The 22,209-nt window shown below is 40.8% G+C and overlaps 2 protein-coding genes and 1 long non-coding RNA gene across 4 annotated transcripts in view; 1 reads left to right on the top strand and 2 right to left on the bottom strand.

Annotated features, from left to right (window-relative positions):
* The window catches only part of LOC126383047 (uncharacterized), a 39,489-nt gene extending 35,554 nt beyond the window's left edge, over nt 1–3,935 (bottom strand). The window contains exon 1 of the long non-coding RNA XR_007569106.1: nt 2,469–3,935. This is a non-coding gene — a long non-coding RNA (uncharacterized LOC126383047). The remainder of the gene's footprint in view (nt 1–2,468) is intronic.
* LOC126383014 (TSC22 domain family protein 2-like) overlaps nt 1–7,471 on the top strand; it is a 37,792-nt gene extending 30,321 nt beyond the window's left edge. For both annotated transcript variants that reach the window (XM_050033363.1, XM_050033364.1), the window contains 2 exons: nt 1,792–1,843; nt 3,944–7,471. In XM_050033363.1, coding sequence (XP_049889320.1) covers nt 1,792–1,843; nt 3,944–4,306 — 415 coding nt within the window. In that variant the 3' untranslated portion in view covers nt 4,307–7,471. The remainder of the gene's footprint in view (nt 1–1,791; nt 1,844–3,943) is intronic.
* Nucleotides 7,472–10,702: 3,231 nt separating this feature from the next.
* LOC126383032 (UAP56-interacting factor-like) lies at nt 10,703–22,188 on the bottom strand. The gene is made up of 9 exons (XM_050033407.1): nt 21,990–22,188; nt 21,684–21,824; nt 20,861–21,024; nt 15,450–15,598; nt 15,077–15,149; nt 14,701–14,756; nt 14,413–14,487; nt 14,075–14,201; nt 10,703–11,275 (listed from the first exon to the last, which is right to left on the bottom strand). Exons 1-9 carry the CDS (start codon nt 22,060–22,062, stop codon nt 11,174–11,176), a joined length of 960 nt encoding a protein of 319 aa, XP_049889364.1. The 5' UTR covers nt 22,063–22,188; the 3' UTR covers nt 10,703–11,173.
* Nucleotides 22,189–22,209: the final 21 nt, after the last annotated feature.

The following is a 22,209-nucleotide window of genomic DNA, read 5'->3' as shown; positions in this document are numbered from 1 at the left end:
AGTCAACCTGGTGTCTATATTTCAGTAAAACAAATTGTTTTGTTTAATTAAACATTTTGATTTATATTACACGTATATCTTGGTCAAAGCTCTAATTAACTGAGTGACATATTTTACAGTTTTAAAAATGAGCTTGTCAGTGCCCCCTGGTGGAAAAAATATTCAATGGTGACGGTTTCAAAATTAACAAAATTTTTCTCTCTGAACTGCACTGTCTCGTTCTTTGAGTTTTATATCAATGATATGGTGACCGACAAAGACAAACGTGCTACAACTGCACAAAACTTTGTTTCAGGGGTATTTTAGACTTTGCATCAATACCATTATTGGATTTCTACACATTTGTTTAATGTATATATCATTTACAAGTGTGTTTATTTACACATTTGTTTAATGATATATCGTTTACAAATTAGTTTAATGTATATATCGTTTAGGCGTTTGTTTGATGTATATATTGTTCACAAATTTGTTTAATGCATACATCGTTTACACATTTGTTTAATGTATATACTATATACTGTTTACAAATTCATTTAATGTATATATCATTAGTGTGTTATCCTATGGCTGTATTGTACTATTTGTGTTTTAGTATATTTGTAGTGTATTATAGTATAATCTCTATATTGCATATTCTATAGATATATATCTTATAATTATAGAGTGTGCTAAGGTGTATTTTTCTAGTGACGTACATACATTTTTTTTTCCTAGTGTGAAATGTACTTTTTTACTACTCCCTTGCAATGCCTAAAAAAAACTGCTGCTGATTAGTTAAAGATCAATTAAGTCTATCTATCTATCTGCCCATTTCTGAATGGACTAATTTAACAAAGCTATCACTCGGCCTCCATACATCCCCCTGAAGTTACAGTGTAGTTACTCCTGTTCCCAGTCACTGTGGGGCGGGCGGAGCAGAGGTGTCAGACGTGTCTCTCCGCCTCCTGTCAGCCCTTCTGACTTCTCCACCCGTCGGTTCATGTTTCATTATTCTAAATGTGGTCACAGTTGCCCCACTAAACCGCCTCCGGTCCGCTCCGGTGGCCCTTTTCTTTCCCCCGCCGCCACCGATGTAGCTTGAGCCGCAGCAGTCAGCGCCATGCCGTGCACGTTTTCTTACAAACCACCGTGCTGCCCCGGAGACCCGGCCCGACCCGCCACCTGCGGCCCGCTGCTCTCATACCGGACCCGCTGCAGGTAACGAGACGCACCCGACGCTGCTCCGCGGATATAACTAAAGCTGCTGTTTAAAGTGCGCCGGAAATACAACTTAATTTAATTTGTGCTGAATTTAAAGGAGTATTTCCACGAGCATATGGCATTAGAGCTGTGCATTCAGAGATGTTGGGAGAATGTGTGTGTGTGTGTGTGTGTGTGTTAATTAATAATATTAATATCAAATGCTTCCTGTGGAGACATCGCCACACCTACACTAAATATGGCAGTGATGCATTATTTGCACTAACTTGTGTTGCCTGCAGCCATGCTTCTCTCATTTCTCCTGCAAAGTCTGCGACCTGACCTACATAGGGTAGAGTTATAATGTACAGACCATGGTGACAGGTCATTTTATATAATCTGTCCCAGATTCATGTGGTGATCTGACGGCAGCTGCCTGGATTCATTGAGCACCAGTGTGTCTGTTTGTGTTAAGATTCCTTTTGTAATTTATTTTTTTAAGAAATGTGCTGAGAGTAGAGAAATGACTCTGTCCCCTCAGGAGGTTTGAATCCTGGAACCTTGGAGATTAATCCTAACATGACTTTATCTGTCTTTTCTTCTTCACAGGGCCTCGGGAACCAATGTTGCTGCCATTGATAATAAAATAGAACAGGCAATGGTGAGTAATCCATTTAACACGGATCATGAACTTCTCTGGGTAAAATTTTGTCTCCCTTTAGCTTAAAGGTCCAGTGTGTAGGATTCAGGGGGATGTATTGGCAGAAATGTAATATATGTATGTACATCACTAGTAATGGCTTAGGTAGTCTTGAGTCTTCCTACCTAGGCTATCTATGGACGCTGCAAAGTTTAAGCACCAAATAATCAAAAATAGCCACCTTGTGCTGAAACATATCAATGAATGCTTATTTGGATTAGTAATGTTGAGAGGCTTAATTCAACTTAAAAGGCTGTGTTACCTTTAGTATGAGGCTCAAATATGTTTTGTGGCTCAAGACAGATTTTCTTTTTGTTTTTTGGCCCAAAATGTCGTTTTTGATAGCAAAGCCTGCCTTCGAATGAGACGTTTATATCTACATAGGGAGCAGGTCCTTGTTTCTGGAGATCACCATGTTGCACCGCCATGTTTCTACAGTAGCCCAGAACGGACAAACCAAACACTGGCTCTAGATAGGGCCATTTGCGTTTTCGCGGCCACCACTAGAGTTAGCAGCCCCTTCACGACGAGCATTGTCGGAGAAACACATTTTCTTAACGTGAAACTGTTAATTCACTGTTTTTACCTGTTAAAATCAGCGGGTCCGTTTGTTTTGGAGAGGAAGAGACCTCTGTGGATAATTTGGCTCCTGGTAAAAACCTACTGGACCTCTGGATCTAAAGTTATCAGAGGAAAAAAAGTGAGCACACATTAGCAGGTGCAGGGCTAGCGGCCTGTCTCTGACAAGTCAAATAGCATAGGAAAAACACTGATTTGTAACATAAAACTGCTTTATTTAGTGTTTTTTACTAGTTTAAATCACCATTCGTTTTAAAGACCTCTGTGGATAATTCGGCTCCTGGTAAAAACTTCAATTTCTGGATCTTAAGTTATCAGAGGAAAGAGGGAGCACACATTAGCAGGCACCAGGTTAGTGGCCCATCTCCGACAAGTCAAATAGCATAGGAAAAACACTGATTTGTAATGTAAAACAGCTTTATCCAGTGTTTTTACCTATTTAAATCACCAAGTCTGTTTGTTTTAATGAGAAAGAGACCTCTGCGGATAATTCGGCGCCCAGTAAAAACCTTCTGAACATCTGGATCTTAAGTTATCACAGAAAAAAGGAGACTGCAGCCTTAACAAGTGCTAGGTTAGTGGCTGTCTCAGACATGCCAAACTGCATGTAAGAAACACTGATTTGCAAGGTGAGACTGCTTTATTCCATGCCTTTTACCAGTTTAAATAACCTGGTATGTTTGTTTTGGAGAGAAAGAGACCTCTGCTGATGATTTGGCTCCTGGTAAAAACCTGAACAATGAACACTGAAAGAATTCTAACCAGGAGAAGCCTCAGCTGGTTGTAATCTGAAATCTTCACTGCTATATGCCACTAAATCCCCCTAAATCTTACACACTGGGCCTTTTAAAATGTATACAGAAGATTCAGTAACATGAAAAGATGCTGACATCAGGGTCCAGAATATATACACAAATATACTGCAGTATTATGATGCTGAAGTCAAGTCATTGTGGTTGACCTTTAGGCTGCTTTCACACCTGCCCTGTTTGGTTCAGTTCAGTCGAGCTCAAGTTCATTTGACCCCCAAGTGCGGTTCGTTTGGGCAGGTGTGAACACAGCAATCGCACTTGGGTGTGCACCAAAACAACCGGACAGAGACCTTCTTGAAGAGGTGGTCCGCTTGTAAATGCTGCCGTGAGAACACGAACCAACTCTAGGCAATTATGCAACAAAATTAGTCCCTGATTCAGACTGAAGCAAGACAACTCTAGGTCTGAAAGCACTTACATCCAGCTCTAAAGCCTGTCTTGACTTATTTTCATGGTTGTAAGAACCATAGGGTCTTTATATTTGTTTGTCTTGGCCTTTCAGCATAAACACACACAGCTAGAATGGACACATGAACAAATTTAGCCTCGGGCTTCACTGTGATGTCCTTGTGTCCTACGTGTGACAACATCAGCCTCTGTGTGACTCTGCTGCCTCCGGTCAGGTCCTTTTATGTTTTTGACCCAGTGGCACATTTCATGTCTCCTGCAGGACCTGGTGAAAAGCCATCTGATGTACGCGGTGCGCGAAGAGGTGGAGGTCTTAAAGGAGCAGATCAAGGAGCTGTTTGAGAGGAACTCTGTGTTGGAGAGGGAGAACGCCGTGCTGAAATCCCTGGCCAACAGCGAGCAGCTGTCTCAGCTGCCCGCCCACTCGGCCACCAGCTCTGGCGCCACGCCCCCGCAGCAAGGACTCAGCCAGCCTCAGCAACAGGCCCAGCCTCCGCTTCAAGCTCAGCCTCAGCCGCAGTCACACCCCCAGCTCCAGCACCACCCCAAACCCCAGCAGATCCAGACGCAGCCTCAGCTCGACCCCGGCCAGCAACAAATGCAACCCAACGTCACCTCCGCTTGAAGTGCATCTGCTCTGCTTAGGGCAAGAAAAAAAAAAGAAAGAAGAAGAGCATCTTCTCTACAACTTATTACGATTAGTGTATGTGAAATTAAAAAGAAGAAAAAAAAACTTTGTCTTCTTAGCCACCAGCTTGACCACAAAGTACAGTGCTTGTGTGTGTGTGTGCGTGTCAGGGTGCGTTAGCAAGCAAGTGCGACTGTGAATCGGTGTCGGAATGTAAGTGTGTATGCATCTGTACTGTGGGCCTTTCCAGTGTTAATGCAATCATCAGAGAGAAAGACAGAGAGACTTAGACAGAGAAAGTGTGCAGAGCCAGAGTATCAGGGAAGGTCGGGGTGTTTGTTTTCATCTTGGCTGCGTTCCCAGAGTGGTTGACTGCTGCGTCCAAGCTCGTGGACAGGATGTCTTTTCTTGGACTAGGCTCGAGCCAGACCGGCCCACGACCTGACCTGAAACCTGCTCGACCCGTGGAAAGGGAGGGCTTCGCCTCACATAAGGGACAAACGGGAGGGATTGTCAAAAAGAGAGCGATTATTTTTTTAAATGAGATAACTGAGTGGGTAACGGGGTATTTTTAGCCTTGCTGTTTCATGTTGTAAAGTAAGAAGTGGGAGAGAGAAAGAGAGTCATTTTTTTTTTTTCGGAGCGCCACACCGCTGCCGTTACTTTTACATCAACTCTTGCATCAGTCTTTTGAGTTCTACTGTTAAGTGTTTTATTTATTACAGGGCTGCTATTTTCATAAATGAACAATTTCACGAAACCCATCTAACAATAGCCCGGTGACTTGTTTCCTTTTTCCTCTACAGTGTTTCAACAGATTGGCCATAGAGAGGCAAAGTCCCTCCCTTTCCGGTGTCTCCCATGGGACTGTATTCCAGAAAAAAAAATATGTACGGTAGTCAACAAGAGACAAATATTTTTTGCTCCTATTTAAATTGTGCCATGAATGACAAATAATGTTTGTCAATTTAGAAGATAATTTTGCAAATCAATAAAGTCGCAGTTTGTTGTACCATGGCTGCACAATTAATCAGAATATATCGAAATTGCAGGAGTTGCAATTTTTAAATAAATGTAAAATGAATTCAAATAAATAAATAAAAACATACTATTATAAATAAATTGTTACTGTTGTGCTGCGGCGATGTCCTGGCATACAACTCATATTCCTGATGTAAGGGAACTTGCTTGTTTGGTACAGACCCCAACAAAAATCACATTAACATTAATTTTGTTAAAAAAAAAAAAAAAATCAGTTAAAATTAAACTCGGAAATTACAATTCCTCAAAATTCATGACTCATATTTCCATTTTCAAATTAACTGTAATTGTTTTCCATATCCTACAGCCCTACATAGTACCATATAGTTTTGCGTGAAACTCCTCAGTGAACTGTCTCATCTTAAACAATGTATGCCACCGACACCAGCTAGCTAGCTAGTTAAGTAACTTAGCCATGTTCCTTGCACTTTTTTAACGTTGTCTTACCTAGAGATATTCCGATACAATTTTTTTTGTTTCCCAATTCTGATACCTTAACCTCCTGATGTATCAGCCGATTCAGAGTACCGATCTGATAGTGCTACTTCAGGCTAGTAAATCCAGCATCCCACTTGCCCAGCCAGGCAAGTGGTGAATGAGACGTAAACAAATCTTTTCTTTTTTCTGGAGCTGATGATGGAAGTAGCTAAGGAGTGAGCCATCTTGCTTAGGTAACTTTTTTTGGCACACAACATTTTGGGTTTTTGTCCATACATACTTTTTTAGTATGAATCCTGCGCATTGTTTTATAAATAAGACCCCTGTTGCTATGCTCCTTCCACAATTGTAACGTTGTACCTAGTTATGTTCGATACCATTTTTTTCCTTCACAATTCTGATACCTGAACTTGATGATTTATCAGCCAATACCAAGTACCGATCTGAAAGTGCTACTCCCTGCCCAGCCAGGCAAGTGGTGAATAAGACTTAAACAAATGGTGTTTTTTTTCTGGAGCTGATGATGGAAGTAGCTATGGACTGACCCATCTCGCTTCCATCTCATCTCTGCCAAGAGTTGCACAAGTGCTTGTGAGAAAATAGAGGCAGGTAAAGACGAATCTCATGAGCTGAAGCGCAAGCGAGCGTTTAAATTATCCTGGAAACAAGAATGTAGTTGGGTGGTGTTAGAGGATGTGGGCGAAACTCCAATGAAGTATTGTGCAGTTTGTCGAAAGTTTGAGAGCAAGGCAGATAAAATGGACGTTTTTCAAAGGCGCGTCAGTTTTCCGAAAAAGATCCTAACAATTCACTTTAGTCTTTATTATTTTTTATTGGGGCAAGTAAAATTTGACTTTGGGCAAGTACATTTCTGACCTGGCAACGAAAAAAAAAAATGTTGAATGATGCTGTTTATTGGAAGTCAATTCTTCCCTGTCGCTTTTAAAAAGTAGTTTCCAGTGGCTGCAGAGTGCAACTTGCTGTGTAGGCTACTGTTTCAGAGCGGTGCAAAATCTGCCCTTTTCCACTTATAAAACTAGTTTAAAGTTTATCAATACATTGTGGTATTGGATCAGTGCATAGACTCGCATTCTCGCCAATACCCGATCCAGCATTTTATGCGGTATTGGAGGCAATTCCAATACTGGTATTGGTATCTGAATTTCTCTGACTTTACCTGATGAGTTTTATTCAGCAACTCCTAATCTGTTTATCAGCCAGAAAGCTAAAGAACGAACAGGACGTGGGGTCTCATTTATGCACATTGCGTATGCACAAAATGAGGCCTTGATGGGGCAAACTTTGACCCACACTTAAGAACATTTTGGAGACAGGAAATTGGCGATGCAGATGGTGAGGTGGAAGTCGGACTGTAGAAACTGTCGAATATTTTTTGGAGCACGCCATTTTTGACTTTAGTTCGTACGTACATTTTTACTATGGGACCTACACGCTGTTTTGTAAATTAAAGTTGTCCTGTGAGTATATCCCAGTACAAAACACATGGGCATCGTAGCTTCAGTGAGAGAGAAAGCTACGACATCACCCACCCAACTTTGTAATCACAAATATTTTCCAGGGTTACACTTTTAACAGCTTTACGACAAAGTGACTCACTTGTCTTACAAAATTTTCTTTTAAATTGACGAACGTTATGGCACAATCCAAACAGGATTCTTTTTTTTTTTTTTTTTTTTTTTAAAAAAAAGAAAAAGTTATGTCTCATGTCGATAACTACTGTACATAATTTTGTCTGAAATAAGACCCCACGGCGGTCCACCGGAAGGGGAGGGACCTCGCCTCTGTGTACTTCCCAGGGGCAATGCTTAATGTTTGATTGTTAAAAATGTAGGCAAAAAAAGACAAATGTTTAACACTAACTCAAATTCTGCGCTGCAGTTGCCAATTCATAGCTCAAGACAAGATCCAGTATGAATGTACATTTTTGTATAGTATAAAGTATTAAGAGCCTTGATGGGTGACTCTTCACCCGCTGACATCAAATCTTAACATGAGCCTGCAGGAGGTATTTGATGAAGACTCAATTCTGTCGGTAGTTTTTAACTAAACAAAGTGAATTAGTATTGCCATCACCCCCCTCCTTCATGTTAGTTTCTCCCAATGTTTTTCCTGAGGGGTCCAGGGGGGGAAAAGCTGTGAAATCATTCAACCTACTTTGTAACCAAAGATGCAAAGCTGTGTAAATTGATTATTTTTTAAATGCACACTCATGTATTTTTCTTTTTTTTTTGTTACTTCCTCCTTCACAAAATATTTTGTTGCTGTTCGGCATGTTCTGCATGATCTGTAATCTTCAAACCACTTTCTTACCTCATTTTTATTCAGCACTCTTATTGTAAGATAGTCTGTGAACAGTGTAAATGGGGGCAGGGGGAGGGAGGGGGTGAAATGATGCGGAGCGGAGAGGAAAAATAACCTAGTGTTACTGACACTAGTCACAGAAAAATGAAGTGAGCCATGTTTTGTTCATTTAAATGGTGTTTGAATTTCATATGCCAATAGTTTTGTTACATTGCAAATTTTAATGTATTTAAATAAAAGCAATATTCAGATTCCAAAATATGTCCGTTTTCTTTTCTTACAAAGTTGCATAAACCGGTTTATTAAAACAATGCAGTGTAAAACAGTCTAGTGTTGAGAACATTTGTAACCTTTTACAATTGACTGGAACACTACGTGAAATATGTGCCAACATCTGGAAGCTCAAATTGCTCATGATAAAGCGCTGGATCTTCTTTTTACCCTCTAAAACAGTGGTTTCCAACCCATATCTTGAAGGGGCCCCCTTCATATCATCCAGTACCCCTGACTAAGTGACATGTTTTATGGATATTTAATGTAACAGTACAGAACAGCTGATAAACTGTAGAATTAACTGTTAAACAAGCTATTTGGATGAATTTTTGCAGGTTATTCCCAGACAATTTCATTTAGTTTTCCTCATAGAAATGAATGAAATGCTGATATATAGGCCTATTATGTATATTTTTAAAACGTTTTCTTACGCATCTAAAATCTAGAAGGCTTCACAACCCCCCTGTGATGCTCTGGCGGCCCCTAGTGGGGGTTGAGACCCTTAAGTTGGGAACCACTGTTCTACAAGAGCAAGATCCAGGATACACTTATAGATGCCAAGAGTGTGTACGTGTGTTTTCTGGGTACTCAAGTACTTCTCATGGCCACATTAAAAAGGACATAAGCATTTTTCAACCAGCAGCCAAAAAGGCTGCAATGTAAACACCAGGCACTTGCACACCATCAATTAATGTCTCCTATAAGTGTTTGGTTTTGGCACTGACAGACTCAGATTGTTTTTATAAGTGTCTGACAAAATTACTGAAAGGATCCCTACAGATAGAGCTGTTTGTTAAAGAGTAAGATCCTTTTTGTTGAACCAGAAACAGCTCCCCACCAGACTCCATTTAAAAAATCAGTAATTTTATCACCATAAAACACACTTCATCCAGAGTCGATAGGAACCAAATAAATCCCACAAAAAACTGCTTGATCTGTCTTTTCACTGTTCCAACAACCACCAGGTCTGGTTTGGTTAAAATAAACCCTTAGTTTACAGACTTAGATGTGAAAATATGCTGGCTCTATACACATTAAAATTACTAGTTTTTTTAAATGGAGTCTGGTGGGCTTGGCAATGGGGATGTTTCTGGTTAAACAAAAAAGGATCTGACTCTTTAAAGCAGGGGTGTCAAACTCATTTTCGTTCTTCGATTTGATCACAGGTGGGCCGGACCAGTAAACATTTTAAAAACGCTAATCATTTGCGAAACAGTTGACAAACAGCCCGTGAGGTCTTCGGAGGAATAAACGCAATTTCAACAATATTTGTGTGTTTTTCTACATTGATTCAGTCGACTACTCGTTATATGTCATTACATGTGCATTTTTCTATACATTTCTACTCCTGTGCAGTAATCCCGACATCACACTACAGTGAAAGAAAAGAACTGTCTCCTGGTCAGGGTGAAAAGCCTCTGAAGCAGCATTAAGCATGACGAAAGCTACTCACTGTTTAAATTGCTCCTGAAACCTGGCACCTCTCAGCCTGCACAATGTCATCCAGTGGGCTGGATTGGACCCTTTGACGGGCCAGTTCTGGCCTCTGAGCCGTATGTTTAACACCCCTGCTTTAAAGAAAAGGCCTCTCTGTAAGGGTCCAAGAGAAATAAGAAAGAAAAAGGACGTACATTGACAGTGTGAATGTGCCCTGAGTGGTTCCACTGCAGCCTGCTGCTTTATACAATCTTAAAAACCATTAAATACAATACCTGAGGATATATGACCGCAAGCCGTGATTCAGGGGTTCAAGCCGGCATGGACCTTTATAAGTTGAAAGCTGGGAAGGATCAAAACCTTTGACAGTTCACAACACTTGCATTATTAACCCACAGGCTCTCTGACAATCAGAGAGACGCTTCTTCATCTACAACCAAATCTCTGCTGAGCCATGCTCTCCTTTGACGACCCTTGTGGTCAATTGCAGAAACATTTGAGGGCATGTTTCAGCAGCTTTATTAAAAATATCCATTGGGTGGTGATGTTTGGACAAACTGTGACTGATTTACAGCCAAATTTGCACAAGGCCAGAGTGCTTGTTTGGAGCTTGTGGCACCTCTATTCAGCTGTTTCACAATAACTTTAAACACGTACTTAACCACTGTTACGACACATATCCTGGGAGTTTTGCAAAAACAGGACAAACAATGTCAGGACTGAACCCCTAGTTAGAGTTCAGGTTGAAAAAAAGCTGAGCTACCCTACTAGAAAGAAGGTGGCTGGTTTATGTCTGACAGCCAGATGGCGCTGTTTGATTACAGGAGAAGACAAAGCGTTTCACACAGTGTGCTCCGAACTGATGTGAAGCTGTATACCAAATCTTTAAAGAGAAACTCATTTATTTGAAGAAACATTACAAAACAATTCCAAAAAAACAAAAAAGGTATAGAGACAAACGTGCCACCCGAGCAGATACATAGCGGTCCTCTCTGAAAAGAAATACTTCCGAGCAGCCTTCATGATAGTGTCACCTGTTCCAGTCCAAAGTGGAGGAAAAAAAGCTCCTTCCTTCCCAGTAAAGACATCCACAATACAAACAGCGGAGTACAATGATATCGACAATGAATGGGAACTTATTTTAAACAAACCCTTCCACTGACACCTGCACACTTGAGTTCTCACAGTCGAGCCGTTGTGCCTATCGCCCCACTGTCACCTCCCTCCTGTTAGTAAAGTCAGTCAGTGGGTCCGCACGTCCCATCCGTCACAAAGGTGGGGTTCACTGTGTGGGTCTGAGCAGGACGAAAGGTCTTCGGAGTGTTATTTACTTGTTGCCTGTTTTCTTGTTGGCTAACCCACAGTGACAAATCGGCTGCCTTTGCTGATGTGTGCCGTGGCGGTGCGTCGATCTTTTAGGATGCGGAATCGCTCATTGAGGGTGATCGATGTTTGCTGTGGAAAGAAAAGGACACCGGAAACATGTTAACTTTTATCAAATCAAGTTTATTTATGTAGCACATTTAAAAACAACCGCAGTTGACCAAAGTGCTGTACAGAATAAAGGAATGACACACAAATATCCACCTTATTCCTAGCCCCCGTGATACCTTGCACGAATTATGTGCGCTACCTCCGGCGTTGAACCGAAACTGGCGGTTTCCAATGGTAACAGTTTGTTTACAGTACTCTATTGTTCTTTCCAAGAGCAATTTGGAAATAAAACATGGAACACACCACCTGTTATAGCTTTATCTATACTTGTGCCATCTCTGACAGCCATCTCAAAGCATTGTTCTCTTTTTTTTTCAATCAACCGAGCATGCTAGCAATTAGCTTGCCTTGCTTCGTTAAAATATTGTTCACTTTAACATGGCCCGAGCTAGCTTAAAGTAAACATCTGCTCCTTCTAAAGATGATTTATGATTTATGATGACATATTAAGAGATACTAACACATTCGGCAAAGATTTAACATAATTCAGTATTAACTGTTGCTCCATGTAAAGTGAATAAATGTGATGTTTCCCAGCTAATCCTCTGCTCGTCTGTGTTAATGACACAGTTTACACGTTTTTTTAACTTCTGATTTATTATAACTGTTCTGAGTGAAACATGAAGCTGAATGTAGCAGCAGACTTCAGTTATAGTCATATAAAGTGGTCGTAAAACAAATAACTTTTGGCGTTTGTTTTTTTTCTATGACATAAAAGAAGTACGGTAAATCAGTAACACATTCCCAGCCCTAATGACTAAATACATATTTATAGTTTGTTGCTGAGTTTATTTTAAAACAAGCAATTTTCTAATGTAGGTTGAGAATGAAGTCAGACGGGGAAAGACAGGAATATCATGTACTGACGTTGAGTGACGGACCTATCAGTGTCATTCTCTTCGCTATGTCTCGTGAAACTCTTGTGGTTTTATTTCTCATATCAACGATACCTTTGGCAACAGGAACAATCCCTTTTTGTTCTGGTTACATGTTCAACACACAGTTGCCCGAAGACAAAATTGAGTTTAGACTGGTTGTTAGTCGTTACAGACAGGGACAGTGCAACAGGTACCAGAGCTCTGTAAAGACATTTTAGAACATTCTAAGTTTAGTTAAATATTTGTTAAGAAATAAATCTGTATTTGCTAAACTGAAGGCAAATTACTTTTGAAAAGAACCAGCATTGGCGGTTAGCCACCAAGAGTAGCTACTGGGACTAACCAGTCTATGGATAAACTAGCTTACTGCTACTTCCGCTATCTCACTGTAAGTTGCGCCCATAATCATTTCTATAGTAGTGCCCTCAGGAATAAGGTGGATAAAACTGAATTAAAGCGGTAAGAACAGTTACATACATAAAAAAGGTTTTAAAATACTAAAATATAAAAACCACTACAAACAACCAAAGTACACTGAAAACGTACGTTTTAAGAATTGTCCTAAAAGTGTCAATAGAGGAGGAGGATTTGATTGAGAGTGGAAGGCTACTCAACCGAAATTATTACTGACTCTGCAGTGGTTCCAAAAAGAGGAGCAGCTTCAGTAGTGTGGAATAAACTGAGGCGTCCGGACTTCTCAGACTCTTGTAGTGAGTTACCGCTCAGAGGGAACTCATTCAGCGGCTCCTCTGGCAGCAGCACAGCGTCTCTCCCTCTCCTCGTTAATGCAAAAGGCATTCGTTAAATTATTTTAAATCTAGAATACCACTTTGCCGTCAACTTGCAGTTACAGTCTACATCCATGTCTGTGAAAACATGGACGCTTCACACACATCTTCCCCCGGCAGCACAGGAGATCTGTACAATCAGCACAGTTTCAAGGTGGACACTCAAGATTAGTGTCACCAGTTCAGTGTCTGACCAAATGTCTCCCCTTCTGTTCCTGAGATAGGACATTGAGTAATGGCCAGGAAGTGTTTTTGCAGAACATTATGATGTCACAGTGAAGTTGACCTTTGGGATATGAAATGTCATCACTCCATCATTTTATTCTATAAAACATTTGTGTGAAACTTCATCATGATTAGCGTATTAAGTCCTGAATGTGAGGTCAAAGTGACCTTTGACTTTAACCACCAAATTCGAATCAGTTCATTCTTGAGTTCAAGTGGATGTTTGTGTCAAATTTGAGGAAATCTCCTCAAGGCCTTCTTTAGATAACACAAAATGAGATGGACGCAAGGTCATGGTGACCTTGACTTTGGACCCATGACCACTAAAATCTAATCAGCTTATGATTGAGTCCCGGAACTCTGTGCACAAAATTTAAAACAAAAATCCCTAAAGCCGCTCCCAAGATATCGCATTCATGAGAATGAGACAGATGAGGTCACAATGACCTTGACCTCTGACCCATGACCCCCAAAATCTTAAAAGTTCATTGTTGAGTCCATGTGGACAGTTGTGCTAAATCTGAACTTGAGACGTTCTTGAGATAAAGCGTTCATGAGAATGGGGAAGAGGAACTGACAACTCGAACACATAATGCCTCTGGCCACAGCTATCACCGGCACAGAGGCATAAAAATAGATGTTACCAATTATTTTGCAACTTTACAATGCAACTTGGGGAAAAATAAAGATGAATAAAATCCTACGTTCCATATCTTGGCATTTTTAAGACTTTTTAAAGATTAATTTAGGGTATTTTAATACCAATTAAGGCCTCATTCTGAGATGAATGATTTGAATGCCTTTTAAGAGTTTAAGAATTCGCAAGAATCCTGATTTAAGTATGTAGAATTTAAGCAGCATGCTCTCACCGGTTTTCCAACACTGTTGATGTCAAATTGCAGAGGCACTCCTTTTGGTATTTTCTTCTCCGCTGTTTCCACCTTGACAGGAGCAGAAATGGCAGCTGGAGGATGCAGAGTCCAAGCAGTGGGAGGCCTACGAGGAAGTCAAACGGTCAGTCAGTTTCATCTGCAGGCGTCTCGTGTGTGATGTTTGGTGTGAAGGTCAAAACCAACGTGAATATCTTCAAATGTCTTTATGTATATCGTAAAATACACAACTACAACTGTTACTAGGTATTAACAAAATGATGCACGTGTGGAACAAACATGATCTGACACCAGTGTGCAAAGGTTGTGACATTTACTCAGGCTGAGTCCTCGCTGTGGGGTTGTCAATTGAAACGGTCAAGATCCCATTGCTGGTTGTCGATGTGCGCCACCTGGTGGACAAACAGAGGAGCTGCACTGTATTACGCAAACACAGACACTGACTCTAAAAATGGAAAACAATGGTCTTCTTTCCCCTCCAAATGATTCATATCCTCAGTGCGATTTCCTTTTCATCACACACGCACATACGACTGAGGAACACAGACAATTAGACATTTATGACTAGAGTCAAAATAAACTCTGTGACATCTGAGAATACTCACTGCCGAGTTCTGACTGGAGGACTGCGAGGACTTGGCTTTTGCACCTGGGCCTGTACCTGTAACACAGAGCAGTGGATACAAAGAATTAACATAATGGTCTATTGATGAGTGATTTAGTCTGAGACAGATTTAATGCTGCGTTCCAGACAACTCAGAACTCGAACATAGATAGAGCCCCTTTAGGAGGTTGAAAGTTGGAAATTTCAACTGGTAAATTCCGGCCTCTGACTTTGACTGAAACACAGCATAAGACTTAAAAAAGCTGAGATAAACGTTTTATACTACACATGCTGATAATGTATGACGCATTTAGTTTAATCAAAATATACAGCACATTCAGCAACTCCCAATGACACACACACAACCCAACATGTACCTTGAGTCCTCTGTGGAAAAGAAACGTGGCCTGTCGTGCTTCCCTCTGAGTCTGCTGGACAGGCGGCAGTGGTCTGCATGAGAGCAACACAAACACAGGATTGAAATCCAGCTGTGTGTTCAGTGTCGATCTATCAAAGTGTACTGTGTGTGTGTGTGTGTGATGTGGTACACACCGCACCACACGAAGTAGCAAATTTAGATCAGTCTTTATTCCTTTAAACATGTTTGAAGTGGAACTACTCTCCAGATTTTGGAGTCGTATGTGTGTGTGATGACAGTTAAAGACACCAATCCCACAATTCTCCTTGTGTTCAGAGAGAGCTACACACAAGTACACCATACGACTGTACAGAAGAAGAAAATGGTCTCACCGTCGTCGCAGCTGAAACGGTCTCCTGACCGCTGTTGCATTCTGGACTCTTTGTGGATCAGGCTGTCTGTACGGCCGCCTCTGTACCTCTGGCTTCCTGTACGGGGCTTCAGTGCGTTGAATGAAGGGCTTTGTTTTCTGTCTTGCTTTCTGAAAACAGAGGTGCAGTGGGTTGTAGAAGGATTCGGTATCACCAAAGGCAAAACTTTTAAAAGCTGCACTACTTCTAAAAATAAGACAACACTGGTAGTTCATGCTACTTTTGAACATGAGCGATGCACAATCAGAAGACAATTTTAAGGTAGAGGATGACTTAAGCTCTGACCATGTTTAAGAACCACCATTGAGCCTTGATTTAAATAAATGCACTATGCTGAATCTATGAATTGCTGTCTGAAATCAAGTGGGATGCGGCTTGATACTAAAAACCTGAAAGTAATGAGACAGAAGAGAACAGTAGCTTCATCGTGAAACTCTTCAAGGAACACATCAACCCCATAATGATCATTTAATTACTCACCCCAGGTGACACTAAATTCATGAGGAAAACTTTGCTTTTCTAAAATGCCTCTGGTGAACAAAGAATCCAAAAACAGAGAGTTCTTGATGAACTGAAGTCATAGGAGACCACGTTTAACAACAGCAAAAGTACATCAAAAAATCTGTTTACTAACTCTCGCACAGCTCGTGCAGAATAATCCGAGTCTTATTTATCCAGTCATATGCTCTGTACTTTCCAAGCACATACATTTCTGCTAATATGTCAGTTTCTAAAACACATCGACACAAAGACGAGTAGCGCACTTGTGCTGTTCCAAGTGTTTCAAATAATAAGGATTTAGTGAAAATGCTTAGGTTTGGAAAGTACTGACCATTCAACTGGATAAACAAGTCTGTATGTAAATGTATGTTTTGATATAGTTTTGCTGCTGTTACATGCAGACCTCTTTTACTTCAGTTCATCAAGAATTTTCTCAGTTTTTGGATTCTTTGTTCACTGTCTAAGTATGCAAGAAATCTTCATGAATCCAATGTAACACTGGTGGAGTAACTAATATACAAATTAAGGACACATCAAGCAGATGATCGGCCTTTAGTCAATGATTTGTTATCGGTGAGCATCTGCCACCCGAGTTTTTGCTGTGTGCCACACTGTTGGCACTAGTCGGCTGTTTTTCAGGCAATTCAGCATTTTGAATCGGCGTCAGAGACGGCAGAGCACCCGAGGAGAGAAATGGAAGTGAGGAACGCATTGGCTGAGGTCAAGAGGGCGTTAGAGTAACTAACTTGTTAAATAAGGTATATTTTTCTTTAGCCATTAGCTGTGTCTCAGTTCAGGGGCTGCAGCCTTTGAAGGACGCGACCTTCGCGGTTGACATCGGCCAAATCCTTTGAAAACCACATGAGTCAAACCGAACGGTCTCCAAAATGGGATGGTCTAGTCTGTGGATGAATTCCTGGTTGCATCACCAGTTGTTCTCACCCCAACCAGTTGGCGTTCCTGTTACCTAGCAACCAGCTGCACTTCACGAAAGAAGGAGTAAGCTAGTAAGTTAGGCAGCACTAAATCATGGACCCAAAGATTGTTATTATATATATATTTTTTTTATTTAGTACTTGAGGGGATGATTCGCCAGAGACACCACCGTTTGATATATTTCAGGCTGATGGAGGACCAATATCAGGTAAACTAGCTAATAGAAATGTTAACAACAGTAACCCGCATTTGATGAAGCCTTCGAAATGAGACAGCCTTGGTCACACAGCCTTGAGACACAGCTATTGAGTTCTTCAGCAGAAACATTTCATGGTGGTTTGTGTTACTGTTCACCGGTGCACAGTAAATATGCTCTGTTCTTTCTACAGTGGATTGTGTTGTTAATGTGCTAACTGGCTAACTAGCATCAAGACGGTCTTCCAGTTTCTGTTTTTGAATGACGAATACAGACTACCACTGCCTGCTGGTATGTAAGCGTGATTCCTATCAAGCAGGCGCAAAACGTATGTCAGCTGTAATCTTTACGGTGTGTAAATGTGCAATTTTTTGGCTGAGACATGGCAACATCAGGGGCCTTCACTGCTAGTTCTCTGAAGTTGTTTTGGTGTGTCTGGGACTAAAAGGAAAGGAAGACATTTGTCGGATATCAGACAACTCATTACACTCCGTTTCCATCTTCAGTCTGAAACTGTGTCCACTTTAAGCAGTTTCCAGGTGGGATGAATAATGTATCCACCTGAAACTAACATCATTTTAAGTCCACACTGTGTATCCATGCAAAAATACTGGTTTTGCCAGAGTTTTAAGAGTGTAGCAGAGCAAAGTAAAACATGTCAGGTGATATTGTAAGACTTGTCTATTTAGAAGCGTTTAAGTGCAACTTTTTGTCCGAGACACAGGTGACGTGAGGCAACGCAACAGTTGGCCTTAGTTGCCACTACTTCTTTGATGTTGGTTTGGTGTGTCTGAGCCATAATAGCACCCATTCACCCCAATCATCTTCTGCATGTATATCTGCTGAATTTCACTGTGTGAGAGATCAAATTTCTGTATGTGGTTTGGAAATAATTAGAATTTAAAGATAACAACTGAATATTAAGTATGTAAAACACAGCTTTAATGATAACTGACTGAAGTTTAATAGAAAATCAGGGATGTGGTGGGCTGCGGTAGTTCAAAGTCACAATTGCATCTGCCGAGATTCTTATCAAACCCTTCTTGCCTCGACTAGATAAGAACTCCGGGATGATGGGAAACAAATGGAAAAGTTTCTAAGGTCGACTCATCTAGAGCAGACAACAGGAGGGGCAGCAAATTCGATGTTCCGGATACCAGACAATGATGTCTGTTGCCAGGCGATAGGATGTGGAGAAAACTCTGCCTCTGGGCGTGATGAAGGTCAATGTGGATCCAGGTCATTAAAGCAGGAGGAGTACGGTCTGTAGGTGTGTTTGATTGTATACTAGAGGAGCAAGACTGGTGTTGGTTACCAAGGCAACAAATAAAAATGCAGACATCTTTGAGAAGTATTTGAACTGTGTCTTTCTTGAGTCTTTGTCAGCTAGTGATGTACAAGGTCTTTGCTGAAGCTGGTCAAGCTTTAGTGCAGTATCAGCAGCACATAGATAAGGTATCATCATGCTCTCAATGTTCAATCATCATTTCCTTTTCTTTCTTTTAGGTTTAGTGTGCCTTGGTGTGGTGGCTGGTGCATTTTATACCTCTCATTTCAGCAGGACAGAGGATTGTTTGTCAACCTAAACAAGCCTAAACATTGACATCATTACGTTAAACATTATTTCCCCATCACACTTTGTATTCAAGAGATGGAGTCTCAGGCTACAACCACACCAATACGTTTTTGGTTTAAAATGCTTACCTATTGCTACAGTTACGCCTAGTGTCCACTTCGAGACCTTAAAAAACGCAGCTGACTTCGTTTGAATATAAAAACTCCAGGTTTGCATTTTAGTCTGCACAGGCACAGATGGAAACCTTTGGAAATGATGGCGCAGACACCCACATTCACTTACCGATTCTTATCAGTCATGACATATCAATTCAGAACATTAAAGGGGAGCTTAAACCATTTTCAAATTTCATACATGTTTATCCTAGGGTCTAGAACTTTAACTTGTGTTTGTAATATTAATCATTTATATAAGAAAAAAAAATCGATACTTGGGACTGTGTGATGATACAATATTGCCACACAAAAATATCTCAGCACTATGCTGTATCAATTTTCCCCCACCCCTTGAGCAGCTCCATAGACAATGAAATGGGAAAGATGTTTTAGATGACACTGAGAGCACCCAGGGGAATGTTCTGAGTGTATGGGTCAGTTCTCTATTTCAGAACTGAGAACATTACAATAGAGTTAAGCTTATCTGGGCATAAAAAACACATTCTGTGGGTCTACAAAATTCATTGTCTACGGAGCTGCTCCATCCTTTATACTCTGTCACTCATTTTCCACCAATATTTGCGCATCTACACAAGTTTTTCAACATGAATAAACCCGCTAAAAATAAGTGATTGACTCCTCTCCCATGGCCAGTAGACGTGATCTGTGTGCACGGCTCTGAAGCAGACTAGTATGTCTTTGTGTGTTTTTTTTTTTCGTGTGTCACATTCAATGTCACGGACAGACCAGAAAGCAGGTTAGTAAACAGCAGACAGCAGCATGGAGGCCTGTGAAAACTTCACGGTGGTTGCTTCTTTTAATATTATGAATATTTATTCAGTCTGTCTTTCAAATTTGGTACAGACAAATTTAGATCAATGTTTGAGCGCTGCCTGGGCAGAGACAGACGGTATTTTATGGTGGCGCATCATCGCCAAAATTAGCACGTTCACCCGGTGTAGTGTTTCCATTAATGCCAATCAGAGCCAAAGCTGAATACCCCTGATTACAGCACAGTCATTTGACCTGGGAGTGAATGTTGGTTGTAACTTTTCCTATTACGTTACAAAACCAGGTGTCAGCAGCTGTTAGTGGTTTTTTTGTGCAGTGGAAAGAGGGCTTAAGACATCACATGTTTGAGACTTACTTCTCTGGTTTGTGGCTTTGAGAAAGAGTAGCTCATGATCACAAATTAAACTTTCCATAGACATAACATTTTAGAACTCTTAATTAGGGTAGGTTTCCCTTCTTGGGTGGGTTCTCCTTTCTCATTGCCACGGCTTCCTCTGGTGATAGATAATACTCCCGCCATCCCTTTAATATGTTGCTGAATTTGCTTTGCAATGACTCCCAACCTGTTTTCCACCACCTAGACCACCTTATACTCATCATGGTATATTCAGTAACACATCCACCTCGTCCTTGGTCAAAGCAAAGTAATCTCTGGTCTTCCTTTTTGCTATCTATGTAGTATTTTCTGAAGCTACGCAACCAAATGCAAAGCAGACGGTCTGCTTCCTGTTTACACTGCCACACACCTAGTGTACATGAATGGCCGGGTGACCTGCATATTTCCCACGTGTCTGTATAGACAGAAACTGGGATTCCTGAAATGGTCCTAAAACACATGTGTTCAGAGATTATTTTTGTTTTAAAATGCTGTTAAAATAAAAAATGAAAACATATTAGTGTAGATGTGGCCTCAGCAGCCGGAAACTTTTTAAGCACTACTGTATATGAGTCTGCATCTTCCTACTGAATTTACATAGGGAAATATAAGTTGATGTGGTGCTCCAACAATCAGATACCCTCCAATACAGACACCTCACATCATTACAATGACACAGTCCAAAAGGAAGGACTTATAATGATGATTCCTACAATCTGAGCACATGTCCTCTTACTCATTTGCCAGCAGCCTACAGTGACGATTCAAGCCAAAACCAGAGGCTACCACCAGCGCCCAGACATGTGTCCCTGTCTTGTGTGCACTCCAGTATTATATTACCTGGTTGATTGCTGCTCTGTTGAGTGTGCCAACTCGTTTCAGCAGGGCACCTGGCCGCCTGGCTGCCAGTCCTGTGATGACCCCTTGACCCCTTCGCCGTACAGGTGGGGGAGGGACTCTTCTGTTTCTTAATTTAGATGCTCCTCCTCGGGGAACGCCACCTCCTGGTAAAGATAACATTAGCAACATATGGAGTTGTTTCATCAGAAAAACGCAAAAGGTTACCGACATACGGAGATACATTTGTCTAAATGTCTGTGTGAGCAGACAATCTGCATGTAAATGCGTCATCTGTAAATATAAAACAACTTCCACAAATGTAAAAAAGGTTTGTAAACTCACCATAATATTTTGCAAATATAAACAGATCTGGCATAAAAACAACAACAAACAAACATACCACTCAGTGAGCATAAAACACAAATACACAAGCATAGAATTGAGATTCACAAATAAAAACTGGATTCACAAATATCTGTTGAAAGCTGTAAATGTTAAGAAGATAGTCACAAATGCTTTTAATTTATTTGTGCATTTATTAAGCCTATTCACAGATATTTACTTTATTTGCGGAAGTTTGCAAATCCATTTAATAATAGATCTATCTAATGTGAATTTCCCCAGTGAGGGATCAATAAAGTTTATCTTAATTGCAAAGTCATTTTTAGAGTTTACAATCTTTTTTTAGTATTTGTGGAAGTTGCTTTATAGTTACAGATTACACATTAACACACGGATTGTCTATCTGTTCGTACAAACAATTAGACTTATCTGTCTGCATACAAATCAAGCAAATGACAACTGAGAAAGCACTGACACACACCTCTCTGGAAAGCTCCAGCAGTTCTTGATGTAAGTCCCTTTGCTTGGGTTAAACGGCCTTTCTTCTTGACTGGTCGGCGTGTCGCTGGGCCCTGTCTCCTTTTCAACTGTTGCTCTTTTTTGTTCAACCGGATGATGTCATCTGTTAAATTTATCACATGTGTAAGAGTAAACAGGGGCGCCTGAATGCTCAAATGAGATGTATTTAGCTAGCTAGCTAGCTACAGACAACCTCCCACCCGCTAGTAGCTAGCATTAGCTTACACTCTATTTTAGTAACGTTAGTGTTTACTATCGAGGACCTTACCTAATGACATGTCGACTTTGTCGAGAACCGCTGGTTTTCTCCCCCGAGCTGCTGTAAAATCACCTTCGTTCATACTTTAAAACAACAAATTACCCCGAGTGCAAAGAAAAATGCAATAGTATTTAGCAACAGTCGTGCTAGCTGTCGTCCCTTTTGAGGCTACGCTACCACAGGATCCTCCCCCGAGCGTAAACGGCAACGCGCATGCGCTGTAGAGACA

The sequence above is a fragment of the Epinephelus moara genome, chromosome 21 (genome assembly GCF_006386435.1).
Source record: "Epinephelus moara isolate mb chromosome 21, YSFRI_EMoa_1.0, whole genome shotgun sequence".
Classification (NCBI taxonomy): domain Eukaryota; kingdom Metazoa; phylum Chordata; class Actinopteri; order Perciformes; family Serranidae; genus Epinephelus; species Epinephelus moara.
Note: the sequence above shows the minus strand (reverse complement) of the source record. Positions and strands in the feature narration are given on the sequence as shown.

What these genes read in the sequence shown, in the direction of transcription:
- LOC126383032 (XM_050033407.1), bottom strand. Translation starts at nt 22,062, where the DNA reads ATGAACGAAGGTGATTTTACAGCAGCTCGGGGGAGAAAACCAGCGGTT. An exon ending in TTTTCCACAGAGGACTCAAG is followed by an intron (nt 14,757 to 15,076) that starts GTACATGTTGGG and finishes TCTGTGTTACAG; the next exon opens with GTACAGGCCCAGGTGCAAAA. An exon ending in ACAGCGAGGACTCAGCCTGA is followed by an intron (nt 14,202 to 14,412) that starts GTAAATGTCACA and finishes ACTTCCTCGTAG; the next exon opens with GCCTCCCACTGCTTGGACTC.